Source organism: Lissotriton vulgaris, chromosome 3_2 (assembly GCF_964263255.1).
Source record: "Lissotriton vulgaris chromosome 3_2, aLisVul1.2, whole genome shotgun sequence".
Lineage (NCBI taxonomy): Eukaryota > Metazoa > Chordata > Amphibia > Caudata > Salamandridae > Lissotriton > Lissotriton vulgaris.
This window is the reverse complement of record NC_141690.1, coordinates 279,716,131-279,733,863: the sequence shown is the minus strand read 5'-3', so window position 1 is coordinate 279,733,863 and position 17,733 is coordinate 279,716,131. Positions and strand designations below refer to the sequence as shown.

Sequence of the window (17,733 nt, the reverse complement as noted above, 5' to 3'; positions counted from 1 at the left end):
AATGTAGTCCGGTGGAGTGGCTGAAGGAGATGTACTTGCTGGTGTAGAAGACTGGGTCAAGCATGTGGCCGGCGTAGTGGGTGGGGGTGTTCACCAGTTGCTTGAGTCAGAGGTTGGCGAGGTTGTCCAGCAGGGTGGTGGTGTTGCTGTCCTTGTTGTTCTCCAGGTGGAAGTTAAGGTCCCCTAGGGGGATGTAGTCAGCGGAGGGGAGGGCGTGCAGGCTGATGAAGTCTGTGATGTCTTCGCTGAATTGTGTGCGTGGTCCCGGGGGTCTGTAGATGAGGGTGCCTCTGAGTGTGGTCTTGGGGTCGGTGTGTATCTGGAAGTGGAGGTGTTCGGCGGCGGTGAAGGTGTCGTCGGAGCTGGTCGTGATGCGGGTGGTGTTCTTGTGTACGATGGCGATGCCTCCTCCAGTCTGGTTGACGCGGTCCCTGTGATCTTGTATCCATCCGGGATGGCGATGGCGGGCGCTGAGAAGGCTTTCATCCAGGTTTCCGTGAGGAAGGCGACGTCTGGTGATGTTGTGTCGAGCAGGTTCCAGAGTTCGATGGCGTGTCTGTGGGCGGAGCGGGTGTTGAGCAGGATGCACTTTAGGTGGTTGCTGCTGGTGCTCGGCTTGGCGGGTGCGGTGCAGGTCCGGAGGCAGGTGAATTTGCAGGCTTGGCAGGAGATGGGTGCGTTTAGGGCTGGCTTGGTAGCAGGCGGGGGTTCGGCCGGCGTTGAGGGTGACGGCGTGGTAGGTCCGTCGTGTGGTCTGGCGTCAACGGGGTCCAGGCGGGGACGGGTGCAGACGGACTTGCCTTTGGCGCGCCTTCTGTGCACCCGCTGTGCGCGGTCGCTCTGGGGGCATCATAAGAGGGAAGGAGGGGAGGAGGGGTCAGCTGGGAGGCAGGAGGGAAGAAGCCAATGGGTTTGGGGGGGCGGGCCGCACGGGAGGCAGCGGCAGGAAAAACGGGACTGAGGAGCCCGGCGGACGAACCAGGAAGAACTCACTCACTCACTCGGGGTACAGAAAAAAAAGAGAAGGGGGCGGGCAGGCACACGGGGCACACAATCAAGGCGCAGGCAGTCCAGGCGGCGCTCGTGCAGGGTAGGAGAGCGCCGATCTGGAGGGAGGAGCAGGCGGTAGGATGACTGGCAGGCTGAGTTGCAGCGGTGGGGAAGTGACCTACCCGAGGGTCAAGGGTCACTGTCTCCGCCGCGCAGCAGACTCCTTAAGAGGGAAGGAGGGGTCAGCTGGGAGGCGGGAGCGAAGAAGCCAATGGGTGTGGGGGGGGGGGCGCACGGGAGGCAGTGGTGGGAAAAACGGGGCTGAGGAGCCCGGCGGACGAACCAGGAAGAACTCACTCACTCGGGGGTATAGAAAAAAAGAGAAGGGGGCGGGCAAGCACACGGGGCACACAATCAAGGCGCAGGCAGTCCAGGTGGTGCTCGTGCAGGGTAGGAGAGCGCCGATCTGGAGGGAGGAGCAGGCGGCAGGATGACTGGCAGGCGGAGCTGCAGTGGTCGGGGAAGTGACCTACCCGACACTGCACCACTCAATGTCACTGCACTCTGCGGCAGTATACTCTGCACCTCTCTACGGTAGTGCACTCTTATGCCACTCTACTCAACTTTGCACAACTCTACTCTGCTGCACTGCACTCTACACCACTGCATTCTACTATGCCACACCCTAATCTACGCCACTGCATTCTACACCAATTAATTTTATGCCACTGTACTCTATGCCATTTTACTCCGTAACATTCTAGGCCAATGCTCTCTACAGCATTCCACTGTACTCAAGGACACTCAACTCTACGCCATGCGACTCCACTCTATGCCACTCCAAATACCAGACCCTCTGACACACTCCTCCGTTCTACGACATTCCAACGGCACTCTCCTCTACTCTGCTAACTTTTAGGCTTGCTGAACAGCAGCCACACTGGTGTAAAACATGGCTAAAATACATTGGCAAAGCAAGTAGCTCTTACATAGGCGAGACCTATTGGCTCTGCCAATGCTTGCTTGGGGTTATAAGGCATCTGTTAAAGCAAGTGCTCAGCTAGTATATCTACTCTGTTCTCCCTTGCTTCCGCTGCAAATATGGTTATTTTTTGCAGACACTGCATTTATTCAAGTATCAACTCTGCTACAAGTATCAAGCCTGGCTGATTCTCAAAATGTGTCTCAGTGGAAGCACCGAATGTAACTGTGTACCCACAACACAGATAATATCTAACTTATACTGTATTACATTCCTGTTACATAAAACCTCTAATTGACACTTCACAGGAGTCACAAATATACTTTATGCGAAGCAATTTGCTGGGACATCTTATATTACCAATCACTGTGCTTGTGAACCAAAACAATGCAGCTGTCTCCCTCTTTCCAAAGATTTCTATAGAGAACCAACACAGACCAATTAGAGTTTGGATGACTTTACTACAAGAAAATTGAGCCTTTACGTGTAAAAACCAGGTGTGACTGAATCTAAAGGTCTGAATATTGACTAACACTGACACCTCATTAGGCTAATTCAATATAACAAAGAAAGCAGCTTTGATTGTCTTATAGATCTTCTGGACTGGAAAACACGACACCTTTTCAGCATAAGTCACTTGTAGTAGTGCACTACAATTCTATATAGCTGCTTCCCCGGCATGTAGTCAATCAGTTGTCAACTCGCTGTACTTTGCTTTGTGCAGTTGGTACATAATGTGAGAAGACCAGAGAGGGGACTACAGTGAATCATTAAGCCTGGCTTGTTGTTGACCAGCAGACTTCCTATTTCAACTGTAATTCAGCTGCAGTGGATGATAGGCATGGAAACGAAAGTGGTGCAAAGAACTGCTGAATAGACTGCATCAACATGGGCAACAAGCCATTACTCCTTCAGCACACTAGGTCATAAGACCAATTTGGATGGAGAAAATATGTAGTGTTGGCAGAAGGCCTTGGAAACAGACCGTACAAAACAGGACAGTTAATTCAGTTGTTTGGGATGCAGATCACAAGTGATATCACGCACTTCAGTTCAACTCTACTACAACATCCTGAATTCACAAAAGAAATGTTTGAGGAATATTCCATTAGTAAACTACATTTGTGAATACAGAAATTCTGTACGTTTGGAATTTCTGAACTGGGAAATTTAGCTGCAGGAGCAATATAGGGTAGGCTCAGTGGGGGCCTAAAATTACTCTACACCTTCAAGTTGGTATCATTGTGGGTGTTAAATAACAATTTACATGTGGTAACCAATCTGGCAACGTGCACATTTACTCCCATCAAGCAGTGCACGAGTAAACATGTTTGCAAGCTGGTAATGTGCAGAACTACCTGTGTATTTAATGATTGTTCGGGATGATTGGTTTCTTCATGTGAACAAGTTCTTCACTATGAAAAGGCAAAAAATAACAAATGCTGATGCATTTTACTTCGTGTTTGTGCTTAAAGGCCATTCCATTCAGCAGAAATTCTGTAAACATAATATTATACTCCAGCAGATATTCCGGGAAAATGTAAACATATAGTTACCCACAGAATTGTTTGAACATTCAAAAATGTTGAACATTTCCGGCAAACGTAGGACTGGAGGAAATATCCGACTTTCTCCTTCCATTTTGTGAATCCTTCACAAGTAATTTAAAAATGTTTTCATCATCTCGGTTACAATTTTTTTTTCGTTATTACAGTTACTTTTTTAATACCATTTCATTATTGTTATCATAGACATAGCTACAATTTCCATTTCACTTTACTGAAGATGTTTTGAGATATCTTCCTAAATTGTACTTCTTGTTTGCATGTCGTCCTTGGAGGGCCTGGTATTTTTAAATAGCCTTTGTAACATCTAACCAGATGTTCCAAAGTGGGCGTGTCTGGTTGTTAAGTCACTATTGAATCATAGAATTTTGTACCATACAGCTTTGGAAGTTTTAAGACGTCCATAATATTTGAGGATTACTGTTTTTGGTTGAAGTGGAAATAGTGAGACTTTGAGTCCACTTTCCTGTCATTAGTGCGGAAGTCAACCTTTTGTCAGATGAAACATTTTCTTTTTGTCTTGATTAAGGAAGTATTTTACTTATCTTTTCACCTTTTCCTTTTATCTATTGACTGACTATATCATTAGGTCTACAGCAAGGAAAACTGCGCCCCTTCTTATGGTATAGAAAAATCACTTTTCTTTGCCATTTCTCTCTTCCTTTGCTGAATCTGGAAGCACTTTGAAGTCATGTGGCAAGGAATGTGCTTCATAAACAACTTAAAACCTAATTTAAACAAACCACGTTATTTACATGTTTTGAGAAGCTTTGCAGTGCACAGGATTCAGGGAAATTCAAATTCCAGTATTCTCCATATGTTACTCTTACAAATATTAATAGTTAAATTCGAGTCCGAAGAGTTGTTTTCAGGAGGTTTGTATGTATGGGTAGTTTATTTCTGACCTTAAAGATGAATTAAACTTGTACTAGAATTTCGGTCCATATACTCCCAGTACTTGCCTCCATGTTTTCGTCATTGAAGCCTCTTTTAATACTGGTTGGTTGTAATCATTGGTGATCTGTGTCTAGGGTGTGTCGATCCCTTGCTCATCTTTCGCTGGAACCAAGCGAAACCAGACTGAAGAAGACCATTCAGACGGACTCCAGTCTTGGCTTCCTTGTCTTCCGGATTAGAGATGACGTGGGTTGGCAGTTAGTTCAGGCTGGACAGTTCTGTTGGAGCAGGACCAGGTCTGATTTTCAAACACGTCTAGTCTGAGGTGGGATGGTGGACAAAAAGAGCAATGTGTTTGTATACTACTCCGAGTGATTGCCAATAGCCGGACTTAATACAAGCATCCCTCCCATCACCTTTTGTGCGTTTGGTTTCTCTATTGTACTCTGTTGTGTAGGTGTTGGAAACCATCAGAGGTTGATTAGATTTTCTTTATTGTACTTTAATGTTCAGATTGATTTATTCAAGAATTACAGTCTTAATTTCCCCCAAAAGTAAATTGGAGTGGAGGTGAAATCTCCCTTCAGGATGAACGAAATCCTTGCAGCATGTTTATACTTCGGCATATACGGGGGTGGAGACATCCCCAGAACGACACATTATGAGCAATTTTATGGCAAATATACAGAGATTTCTATATGATATTTTTACGTTCTAATTGAGGTCCAGGGGAGAGGAGCTGGCCTAACGTCTGGGGCCGTCGACCTCGAATCGTGGGAAACGGGTTCGAGTCTCGCCAATGACGCTGAACATCCTCTGATTCTGGTCAAATTATTTAATCTCCACATGCCAAACAACAAGCATTTGCAATGCAATAGGTCTCGCATTTACAAGAGTTTGAGCTATTGGCATTCTAAATGACGATGCCTTTTATTTATGTGTTGATTTTTAAAACCTAAATAAAAGGCATTTAACAATGCCAATAGCTTAAACTCTCGCAAATGCAAGACCTATTGCATTGCAAATGCTTGTTATTTCTTGTGTCCAAGACTGCCAACCGCTATCTTGGACACTTCGTGAAAGACTGTAGTGGTTAACTGGATTTCAGAGGTGCTTGTGCCCAATGCTTGTCCTCCGTGCAATTTAAATTTCTTATTTCAATGCATACACCCCTTACACATCAGAGTACATTGCTATTAAAGTAAAACATGATTTTGACAAACAAAATATGCTAGACCCCTAGAAAAGCTCAAGCAAGAAAAGGTAGCTTTGCAGCTGCTATTGATACTCGATAAGAACTAGGTAGGGAACTGTCGACCGGAGGAAGGGAATCCCTCAGGCCAGCCGATGTAGTTCATAGGTGTACACCGTCTTGGCTCCTCTTTACTAAATTCCTGTGTTAAACCCAGCAAGTAAAATATCCTTCTTTACCAAAACTGTCTTCCGCCTTGCCATCGGCCTGATCTCTTCCCTGGAGCCGCATGGCACCATCACGAAAGGCATTGTGCATAGATGCCTAGTTTGACTTCTTATCCACTTTAGACAGAAGTGGATAGGGCTTTGGAGGGGGAGGGATGTTGTACCTTGTATGTTATGTTGAGAGTTGAGCCTCCTTGAAAATTCAGAACTGTGCTCTCTGTCTTAGAATGTCATAATGCAAGTGATCATAAAATGTAGAGTTGTGTGTTAACTAATTCAGTTAATGTTCTGGCAGCGGAGGGGTCCCTGCGTGTTCACCCTCAGTCACTGTGAAAGCTCATATGTAGTATTAAACCTTATTCTACTGACCTGATGTTTCTGGTTTCAGTCACTACATTAGAGACACTCTGCCCTCCACCAATCCTTCACCACTGCCTACCCCTCTCAAAAAAAACAAAGGGTCTCTGAGGCTGTTGACTATGTCCTGGTGTGTTTTCATACCCTTTAAAGGACATCTGCTGCTTACAATTTCCAAAGACAAGATGGAAATGCATTCTTTGCAGTGGTGTCCAGCGGGTCTTACCTGCTGCCGTGTGATTGCGGTTCCTCACCGGGTGACTGTGTGAAGTGAGCCAAGATCCGTGTGCACACGGTGGCACTGTGTGAGTTGGCCGGTCTATACTTTGTCAGCGTTTAATGTGAGCAAGAAAAATGCACAGGGAAAACTGTCCTCCGCCATCTTCCCACGTGTTTCCGAAGTGCATCATTGTCGAGTCACATGTTTCTCAGGATCTTTGTTGACACAGGTGCTTCTTTGAGTTTCAGATTACATGAAGTGGGCTCAGATGTGACTTTATTTCGGGGCTAATGTTTTTACATATTAGCACGGCAGCTGCAACTACAAACAAGCACTGACTAATAACGAGGCGTGGAACGCAGACGAGAGACGCAGGCTCTGCTTTGATAGGCAGGAGCCTGCGAAGTTCCGGGATATTCCCTGCCTCTGTCGCAGGTTAGCGGTGACGTAGCTCGTCCGGAGCGCGGCACCTTGGAGGCAGAGGGAGTCCAGAAGAAAGCAGGGATTCAGGCAATGATGGGGTTCCCGGGTGAGAGCAGGCAAGGCATAACTGTGCGAGGAAGGTTCTCCAACTCACAGAACATCCCGTAGCAGCGCAGCGAGAAAAGAGCCCGGTGAGTGGGGGGTGTGTGGGTGTAGCTGTGTGTGTAGCTGTGCGTGTGTATATGTGTGGCTGTGTATATGTGTGGCTGTGTGTCTGTTAGCTGTGCGTGTGAATATGTGTGGCTGTGTGTGTGTGTGTGTGTGCGTGATCCATGGTGACTGAGGAGCCTGCCGGAATCGGGGTGCGTGTTCACGCGCGCGACTTGATCCGATTCCGGCAGGCTGCGCGTGCCAGTCTCTTGTCTCTTGTCTCCTCTTGTCTCCTCTTGTCTCCTCTTGTTAGTCCTTGTAAGCAGACCCGCCGACAATAGGCTCGCTCTGCGCCAGCAGGGCTTTGCCCTGCATCGCAGGTGCGAGACCTAAAAATGAATGTGTCCTTGCGTAAGGTAACTGGTGCTCATGTAAAGCGCACTGATACCCGATACCATCAGGTCATGTTGGCATTTAAAACTCTGAAAGAAAGAAAAAAGTGCCTTATTAATTTTTATCGCTGAACTGCTGTGTTAATGAAAAATAACACTTGGTGAACTTTCATGAAGAGGGTGAATAGCACCTGAGATTTCGAGCGAACGGAAACTTGGCTACAACGGCCAGTAGGCAGTGGAGGGTGCTCAAGAAAACTAGGAATTTGGGAGCTGGGGAGTCTGGTGAGAACTCGGTAACATCGAGGGCTGCTGGATGTTGGCGTAGGGACCTTTGGGTGAAGTGACAAGGACAGTGTTCCTCGTGTTCTAGCAATTGAGGACATGGTAAGAACAGTAATAATTCCAGGAAGTGTGTACCTGGGGCGGTCTCACTAATAAGACATGGAGAGGTCTCATTTATAACTCCAAGGACTGTAGACATGGAGAGGTCTCAGTTATAACTGCCGGGACTGTGGACATGGAGCGGTCTCATTATATACCTCCAGGGACTGTGGACATAGGGCGGTCTAAGTTGTACCTCCAGGTACTGTGGACACGTAGCGGTCTCAGCTATAACTCTACACCATTCTATATTGTAAGCATTTCAACTGGCAAATGGGTAAAAACTTTTGCAAAAGTTTTTGATAATAAATGAATGAATTTGTCATTTACTTTCATCTATTTCTGTGAAATTTGTCTGTGGATTCTGACCCCTGCTAAGTTGGTACTAGCAGGTAATTACAGAGTGCCTAACACTCCTTTAAGTCTCTGACTGCCATTCTGGGGTGGTATTGCTGTGACAATGTACCTCAAAATAATGCTTCCAGATCACTTGGATGCCATTCATTTCTCTCAGTACCGCAGAGGCCTTGTCTGTTGCACCAGAGTGATTCGGCTTCAGCTTCTTAGGATCCGTACGGCTGAAGATGCGGCTCGTGGTGCAATGCAGAACACACAGTAGTATTTGTACCATGTTCACTTTTCCTGTAAGGCAACAATTGAACGCACTGAATTCAGCTTTAGAGATGTACCAGAGGTGCCGCTTTTTCTGTCCACCTTTTTTGTAGTCCTGGCGTATCTCCATAAATAATTTTTCCTGAAAGAAAAGGAACAAACAGAAGAGAAACAAATTTAAACATCAATACTAATTGCTTGCACCACGACCAACAAGAAGCGTCAAACAGGCTGGGTTCTTCTTTTCCAATATTTCATGCTGCAAGGCCCAGATGAGTGTTAGACCTGTCAGCCCCAGGGTGGTCTTTCCCTATTTTTTTTCTCCTTTGCCTCATTTTTCCCACCTTCTTTTTGTTGGCCTTAGGTCTCCGGGCACCTTCCCAGTGCTAACCAATGCCAAGGTGCAGGTTCTCTCTTCCCCCAACATGGCTGCCACTGACCCCTGCTACTGCAGCGTGGTCTGTTTAGACGCACTCTAGTAGCCAGGAGCTGGCTGGGACCCCTAAACATTGTTTCGACTCCAGCCTGCCCATAGCTAGACTAGGGAAGGTCCTGGAACCTTCCAGAATAGGGGAGTGGACACCAAATGCCAAACTGACACTATAAAAGAAAAGGGAGGGAAACTTTCTAGGCAGTTGGGGCATCACTGACCTGGGTTACCCTACGCAGGAGACTTAGGCGGTATGGCCTAGTCAGGAACCTATACCACTGGGGGTGACAGGGTTTAGGCGCTGCCCACCAAGCTGTGTGAGGAACACTGAACTAGCCCACTGATCTGGCCCGGCGGGAGGGGAACCCAAGGACCACCTGAAGTGACCTGCTGAGGAAAGCCTTCAACTCAACCTCAACTCATCAACTCACCCCCCCCCCATCTTCAAGTAACTGCTTTACAAGAGTGCAGGAACCATCTAGCGCCGAAAGAACCTGCTTTCCTGTACTACCAAGGACTACGGGGGGATCAACCAGGTATAGGGCTGTGCCCACTCTGCGCCCTTTGCCTCACCTGGGTCCCTGAGCTGTTCTGCCTAACTCCCCCTGACTGAACTTCCTGAATTGCTGTACCCCTGAGGTGCTTTACTCCCTCCGTGTGGCCTGACCGGCCCCCTAGCACTCTCCTGCTGAATCCTTGTAGAGCGCTGTGTTACCAGTAATATCGCCAGAACTGTCGAACTGAACCCCCCCCCGCGCCCCCCACCCTCGAGCGCTGGAACGCCCAAGCGCTGTGGTACTCACCCCCACCACAGCGGACCCTCTGTGTGCCCCCAGAGCGCTGCCTGCTGCATCGGGGTGCTGGAGCATCGCGCCGCTGCTGCCTCTACTTCAGCGGATGCCATCCCGTTGAGGCGCAGGTCTGAGGACCCCCCCTTACACAGTAGGCCGCGCTGGCCCCGAAGCCTGTTCCCGCGCCACGTGATGGGGCGCGACCTGGGCTCCGCCGGCGCGGCGCCTGCAGTGAGCCTTGGTTTTCCGCACACCGCAGGCCGCTCTGACATCGGCGGCTGCGGGCGCGACTACCCCGAGGCTGTGCCATATTGTATCTTGGGCCCCTGGAGTCAGCGTGAGGCCCAGGACTGATTCTAGTGCGGCGTGGGGGCTCCAAAGGATCCGCGAGCCTCTCCGCCCGCACCCAGTCGAGTGAGGTCCTCCGGAGAGCGGGAGCTCTCCCTCCGGCAGCAATCACCAAAAGGGGCCACGGAAAGGCCCGAAGGCAGCAGGTAAAGCCCCGGGGGGAGGGCAGAGAACCTGTACTGACGCGGGACCACCCAAGAGCGAGAGGGAGGCCCGAAACCGCCCCTCCCCTCGGATAGACTGTGGCTGGGCACTGTTGGCACTAATTGGCCCCTTTCAGCACTGGACCGGGGTCAGGGCCCCTCAAGACATCGTGGGGGCCTCAACTTGTACAAATTAAACCCTGCCTGGGTTCCTTGTTGTTTAATGCCAAATGAGAGGCTCCCCTTGGCTTGATGCCTTGTTTATTGGTGCTGAGGAATGAAGTGGAGGTTTTTACCTACTAAAGTGGGTATCTCTACTCAATGAATTGGTTGTTCCTTGGTAAGGAATTGTTTTATTTGCATAAGCCAACTTTAGTATGCTTAATGAGATGTACATGTTCAACTGAGGCCTTGTTATTTTGCCTAATGCTGGGGTTATTTGGGCCTGATGAGATATTGGGTCATACCTAGAATGCTCTGCAAATGCTCACTGGAAGATTTTACCAATGCTACATGAAATGTTTTAATCCGATTTAATGCAGTATTTTCTGAAGAGCCTACCGTTATTTACTATTTAATATTTATTTATTTGTGTTTATGGCCAAGTACTAAAAATATGCGTTTTAAGGAAAAGTAATGAGTTCTTACTACGTGATTTTTGCCTGCCCTGATCTTGATCTTAGATAAAACTTATTTATTTGAATCAAACATACTGGTGTGGTCTCAGTCTCTGCGTGCACTTATTGTCTCAGTGGATGTATGTGCTGTGTAGTTACTTAACACCTAAGCTTCGGGTGCCTACCTGCTCGGGCCAAGCTACCCCCTGGGGACCTGGTGAACCCAGTTCCTACAGAGAGGTTTTGCAGTAAAGTGAAATTGACCTCTACATTGCTTTGGGGGTCCCTCAGTTAGTTGTAGTTAAGAAATGATACTCTCCTCCAGACATCTCAAGCGTAGATCAATAAGAAACTAATTTTACCAGAGTGCATGTCTGCGCAAAATGTCTTGTCCTACCACCTCATAAATGAACCTACCCAGTGGGTTTTGGGGCACGCAGTCCATTTGTTCCTTTCAGCCGCCACGGAGCTCCCCGGTGGCCCGACTGCCTGCCATTCAGGGGAGTCCGAGAGAGCTGCGTATCAGAGAGTGAAATGCAAACGTGGCTGTACCTCAACAACTGCAGCCGTATTAAATGATATAGGCGAGCGACCCGTTTTATGTGTCTTCATCTGCTAACTGCCGGGCTCTATTATTAGCAGACTGTAGCCTGACTCCGACTGACAGCGCTTGTGAGGACGCCATTAAATCAGCACTCCTCGCCACTTAAGATCTAGTAACTTTTCCAGCATGAAGAAGTATCAGTTGCTCGTCTTGTGCTTGTTGGGAATGACAGACTCCCTGTATGGTGGTGGGAGGGGAGGGGGTGTTTAAGCAAGGAAAGGCATGCAATGCGGCAATAATATGCGTACAATCTAAAGCTAGACGTGCGGCCGCCATAGTTAAGTGTAAAAAAAAAACATTCACTCCGGAATACATTTATTCAGAAGTTATCTCCCCAGCTACAGCTATACTTGCTTCTTGAATGAAACTACTCGCGAATGCAGCATCCCCATGCTGCACATATGAAAGTGGGTGCTGTGCTAACCTATAAAGTGCGGAGTCCTTGCATGTAAACCATAGGCCCATGGTGGCTTAGGAGAAACTTAATGAAGAAGAGAGTACACCTACCGTGTAACAACCAAGTAAAGGGGCCAGTAGCCATGGGAGGTTACAAATGACGACATGGCCGTACAAAGGAGGGACTAACAAGTCTATTTATGAATCAGAAGACAGCATATACGAAGGACAAAACGCAAGCCAATAAAAAATATTGGCGGAGGAGTGTGCAAGGCTTCTCTTCCGTACTGAATTACAACAGATCATCGCCAGAGCAGCGCTTACGCGCTGGCCTAGGCTTGACCTAAAAAGCAATTTTCATTGACAAGGAAACAATCCTTCCCAAAGTTTGATCTGATTTTAATATTTAAATGTTATGATACATATTAATTTATTACTCTGTGCCACTATTATTTCACCTCAAAACACGAAGATGGATGCCAAAGAGAAGTTAGAGAGGAACATTGGGAAAGGAAAGAGAGAGGAAAAGGTGTGGGGATGGGTAAACGATATTTCATAGCGAGTAGATGGCCGTAGTCATCTGACAACTCTTTGGGAGAGACCTAGAGTGGTTAGGTGTGTGTGGGGGGGGGGGGGGGGGGGGGAGAGGGGTGTTACCAGGCTGAGCAGCCATGGGACAGTGTTACAGCCTTGGGTCACCATTGGGGGAGTTGTGGTCCTGCTTCACTTTTGTTGATCCTGCTGAACCAACATTCCCTAAAAACAGTGACTTGCAGAAGAAAAGCCCAGACTGGAGCATCACATCATCCAGCAACAAAGTCATCCGCCAAGCCCATCGTATGCGATAGAGATTCTACCACCCTGTCAGCTGAAGACATGTTGTGAATTCCAGAGGGTGCAAGTAGAAGTTAGTAAGGTCGTACTGCCCGTCCAATGCAGTGATTCTCGCTACCAGCACCCAGGATGGGACGTCACAGCAGCAAACATGAGTCCTGGACAGATTTAGGAGAAAACCTACACCACTGAAGTAGCGAGTAGCGGAATGGGAAGAGCCCAGTGAGATGCCTCAAGCTGAGCAAAGAGGGTTACTTGCAGTCGGGACACCGTAAGGTGCGTGGAGAACCAAACCAAGGTAAAGAGTTTTGGAGGGGAGAGTAAGGCCCAACCACATTGAGCACCACAAGGATGCAAATTCATAGCTATGCTGGAGGCTTAGAACCAAGGGGCCACCCTGCCTGGATAAAGAATCGAACTCCCCAGGATGCAAAGGCATCACAGCAGCCATGAACCCAAGGCCGATCCTGGAGAGCCAGACCACCCATGGTGAAGCATGTCATTGACAAAAGAAAAGGGCAAAAGAAGGTTAACACCAGTGCATAGTGGGGAGGCTGGGGCTCCGAGAGAAGGCCAGATTAGGTGTGGTTGGTGGAGGGAGGTCCTAAGCTATCACTGTGGTTTGTACATCGCATCAAGCTGTAGGGTCAAGCAAGGGTGTAGAGCTGCACATGACATGCGAGCAAAACCAAGGAGTGTTTAGAACCAAACTGCAGAGAGGCAGCTGCAGCCCAGCGACTGTATGTTCACCAAGCTACAAAGCCAGAATCTAAGACTTTCACAGCAGTAGCTCAATTCACGACTCTCTCCAGTTGGCCCTTGCAGTAACAAAGATTTAAGTAAAATAGATCCCCCTCCTATTGTAGGCCATGAACATGTCCTGTCAAAAGCCAGGCCATTAGGAATGGGGAAGATGAGGGGCATCAGCAGAGGAAAGTGCAAATGCTGATGGATGTGTTCTTTTTTGCCAGTCTTTAGATTCTTCTTGGCAACAGACCGGATTATGTGTTCAACTTTCAGGAAGCCATTTTAGTAAACGCTTACATTTTTGTGAATTTAATGGTGCAGCGCATACCTAAAACCATGCTTGATGACCACAGTCACACGTAGGATGCAACAGATTGGTACCAAAGTTCTCAGCTCCTTTTATCGTGCTTTTATGTTACATAGCACCGCGGGACAGTGGAGAACCTTGTGAGGTTCTACTCCTGTGGGTAATGGGACAAAAGTTCTGACTCGTAGTAAGCCCCACTTCTATACACACTCCGACATGAAAAGAGCAGGACTGATCATTGCTGCATTCAGTTAGCGTTCTCCGGCCCCCTTGACAAATTCTCATTTTAGAAAGAACCAGAGGTTAAGCTGCTCCTCCGTTTCATGCATACCCAACACCGCCATAAACCGATTCTCTTGAGACATTAACACAAACGCCTGTTATCCTTGCTCTGACTCCCTTCAAGAGCTTGGCCACCTCTGATGCCGGAAGCCTCTGTGAACTACCACCTGCATATTTAACCACTAAAGACGGTTGATATAATGCCCACTTCTCCCCGAGAAGTTATATTTAAAGAGCAAGCACAGATTTTTCTTTAAGCATTCTTAATCCAGATTTTAAATGTCTGCACAGGTCACGGTGCTACGGTCATTTGTGCCAAGAGGGGTATCCTAGATATAGGTTTGCAGCATAAATATACTCAGTCAGTCAGGGTTTGTTAACCCAATCAGTCCTCTTGGAACCTCTCTTTCCATGTCATGCTGCATATTCTCTGATGACACTCCCTTTGAGGAGCTGAGCCCCCACATTCACCTTCATGAGAATGTTAAGGGTTGGTTGGCGACCATCTTGTGTTCACTGCTGCAGTCTTTTTCTGAAAAAGAAATTGATGACCCAGCTTGGAGCCTTAAGGTGAATAGATTTACGCTTCATGCTTTGTAAACACTGTTAATCACCAGTCAGTATCAAGATGCTGCACCAAGGGGTTGGGTGAACGGTCTGGTTTGTGTTGGTCAGAGTACATTTCATCCTCCTTACAGATGTCTCTGGTATTGTTTGGCCACTCAGACCTTTTCTGATTTTCTTTCACAGTGGACGACGATGACCTGAGTGGCCATGGCTCCCACAGGAAGAAACACAGGAAGCATAAGAAACACAAGAAGAAGCATCACCCAGAGGAGCTCAGCCATGGCGTCTCCTCTGAAACCCTGGAGTCCGACTCTGGGCCTGCTAAACCACAGCTCAAGCTCAAGATCAAACTGGGTGGACAGATCCTCGGCACCAAAAGGTACAGCTGAGGCCTATACCTCCTATCCGACAGCAGCACTGAGATCTTAGGTGGTCTCCTGTTAATGTGGCCTCACCACACAGAAGGAACACAAAACCCAGTTCTACGCTGCTTCTTGAGATGACTGAAGTCTTTCTTTTGCTCTAATCTTCTCAGCCTCTTATCTCGTTTGATCTTTATGAGATGGTTGCATGTAAAGAACTCTCTAATCACTAGCATCTCGATGGGAGGCCTTTGATCCAGCGATCATGATCACCTGTAAATGCCGGCTTGTGCTGTGTTAGAGCAGACACGTATATTGGTCCAAGTTATGTTAAGCGTACGCTTAGTGGATGCCTTCATCTAGTTATTCCTGGTTTTGGCAGCTCTGCTTGTTATAGGGTGTGAGAGTTAATAGTGGGCAACCCAGTATACCCTTGAGGGTTTGGGCAAAAAGTATGATAGGGTGAAGATACCTTCAAGGGATTTTAGTAAAAAAAGAATTTTGAAATCTCTTTAAGGAATGAAATCATGTGGGTTTAGTGATTTGAGCCCACTAATGCTTCTCGGTCAGGTAGTTTGCTCTGGATTAAATGAGTCCTCACGCTGTGATTGCTGCTGACAACCTTAAAAACTGTTTGTCCAACATAGACTTTGTAGATGCAGCAGCAATCACAGCGTGAGGACGGACTCTGACTCATTTAATCCAGAGCAAACTACCTGACCGAGAAGCATTGGCATGAAAGTGCCACTATACCTTCTAATTGGTAAGGGAACCTTTTAAAATTACTGAGGACCCCCTTTTTTCAAATCCGTGGCTCCTGGAAGCGACTGACTGGACAGGCTCCCTCACGGCAACTTTTAGCCTTCGCGGTGCAAATCATTCTATCCGCCCGGGACACCTGTTGGCTCCCATAAGGTAATTTCACGGCAAAACGCTAGTCATTCAACCGGCAGCAGAGCTGGGCAATCGAGTCTCTGATCTTGGCGCTTCTATAAACGAGGGTACTCAAGATATGAAATCCATGTCCTGAGGATGGTCTCTCACACGAAAGAATAGAGACCGAAACGTCGACACGGCTTTATCTACCATTGAATGTTTAACTAATTCTGTGATAGGTAGAAAATCTTGAGCAATTGATGCAGTAAGGGCTGTGTAGATTAATGTATATACCCTTCTGTGTTATTGCTGTTCATCTTGTACCCAACATTTTAACTTGATTTGATAAAAGTTTAAATACTTTCTTTCTATATACACCCGTCTTTTTATCCCTTTTTGCTCTTTCCTTTTACTGATCGCTAACAAGTGACAGTCTTGAATGCATATAAATCTCGGTTGTTGCATAAGCAGCATTAGTGGGCTCAAATCACTAAACCCACATGATTTCATTCCTTAAAGTGATTTCAAAATTCTTTTTTTACTAAAATCTCTTGAAGGTATAGGGTGTGGCAGTGATGCACAGAGAATGCCCCTTGTATTCCTTATCAGGTGTCATTGTCACCTACAGCAGAACTATATACCTTTTGTGTCTGTTTCAAATCTCTTTGTTAAACATGGCGCAGAAGTGATGATTATATTTGTCTGAGATATGGTAAATGTTGTGCATGGTTAGTGAAACTGGTCAAAATGTATTCCATCCTGTTTAGCTTCTGCTTGGCAGGTGGGGTGATACTGGTATCCTTGAAGTGCTAATAAGCAATAGTAGAGTAGAGATCGCAGTCTGTGGATCTTACTCGATTGTGGTTAACAACTCTGTAGAGTTGGACGCCTGTCCGACATTACTTTGTGCTTGTTCCCAGTTCTTGGTTGAAGGCATATTTAGTTCTGTTTTAGGCGTTTACTCAAGGGTAAACCGCCTGGGTGTGCTCAAAGAGAGAAACGGTTCATGGAAATGATACTGTTAAACATATGCCCACCTTGTTGTTAGTACTTTTATTTCAGTAAGTAGGTGGGTGGTTTGTTGGTTTTGTGGTGGTTTATGGTTGGCTCATTATGGGAGTCCGGCTTCGATAGGCATCAAAAGCCTTTGCTCCAAAACCCATGCATATGTTGCAGAGGACTTCCTATTGAATACTTGTCTTCCACCAGTGGCCTGCCGAGTGCTGTTACAGTGGTGTTGTTGTGTTTTCCCCATGCTGAAAGACCCTTCCTATAGGCTGATTTTGCACTTGTTTCAGTGTAAGCTTTTGGACGGGGGTGGGGCTAGTGTGTGCAGATCATGACGAAGTTTGCCAGGCATGCTGTGGCTGTGTTTCTTCAGATTTCACATGGGTGAGGTAGTTTTGAAATCAACCTGTCATTGGCTAAGCCCTAAAATCTGGAGCATGATGATTGCTTTTGAAAGGCTATGGGGCTCCTATTGACGAAAGACCCGTTAGGGAGCTCTTAATGTTGACGTGCAGCCATCAGGATAAGTATCTGAGCGCCTGACGAGGAGACCGGTTCTAAGTCAGGGTGTAATGTACTTTTTTTATTTGCACTGTATTTATTTATTTATTTATTGTCAGCCCGCTTTAGACAGGCCATACAATAAACATACCTGAATACACATACTCTGACATTTTATATCATACTACAATAATTAAAACATAACATTTCAGGATCTCACAAATCCCAAAAATCATACTAGTCCTGCAGGTCTAGTACTTTGAAAAATCTCCCCGACCCAACTCCAACCTACTTGACTTCCGTCTCTGAAAGCGGAGCAAATGTGACAAGATAACAAGATTTAAAGGCATCTATATTGCTCATTCCCTTCATGAGCAATATAGATGCCTTTAAAACTTATCTCGTCACATTTGCTCCGTTTTCACAGACAGAGGACAAAAGTTAGTTTGTCTTCCTACTCGCTAGAATAGAGTAGGACCTAAAAGCAGCTCCACCATGTTAAATTTAGCTCGCATATGCGAGCGGTCAA

General features: G+C 46.9%; 1 protein-coding gene across 1 annotated transcript in view; it reads left to right on the top strand.

The window, feature by feature from the left end:
• The window catches only part of INO80B (INO80 complex subunit B), a 41,721-nt gene that overhangs the window by 3,949 nt on the left and 20,039 nt on the right, over window positions 1-17,733 (top strand). Inside the window, exon 2 of the mRNA XM_086964362.1 lies at window positions 14,641-14,836. Within this exon, the coding sequence (XP_086820488.1) occupies window positions 14,641-14,836 (196 nt within the window). The remainder of the gene's footprint in view (window positions 1-14,640; window positions 14,837-17,733) is intronic.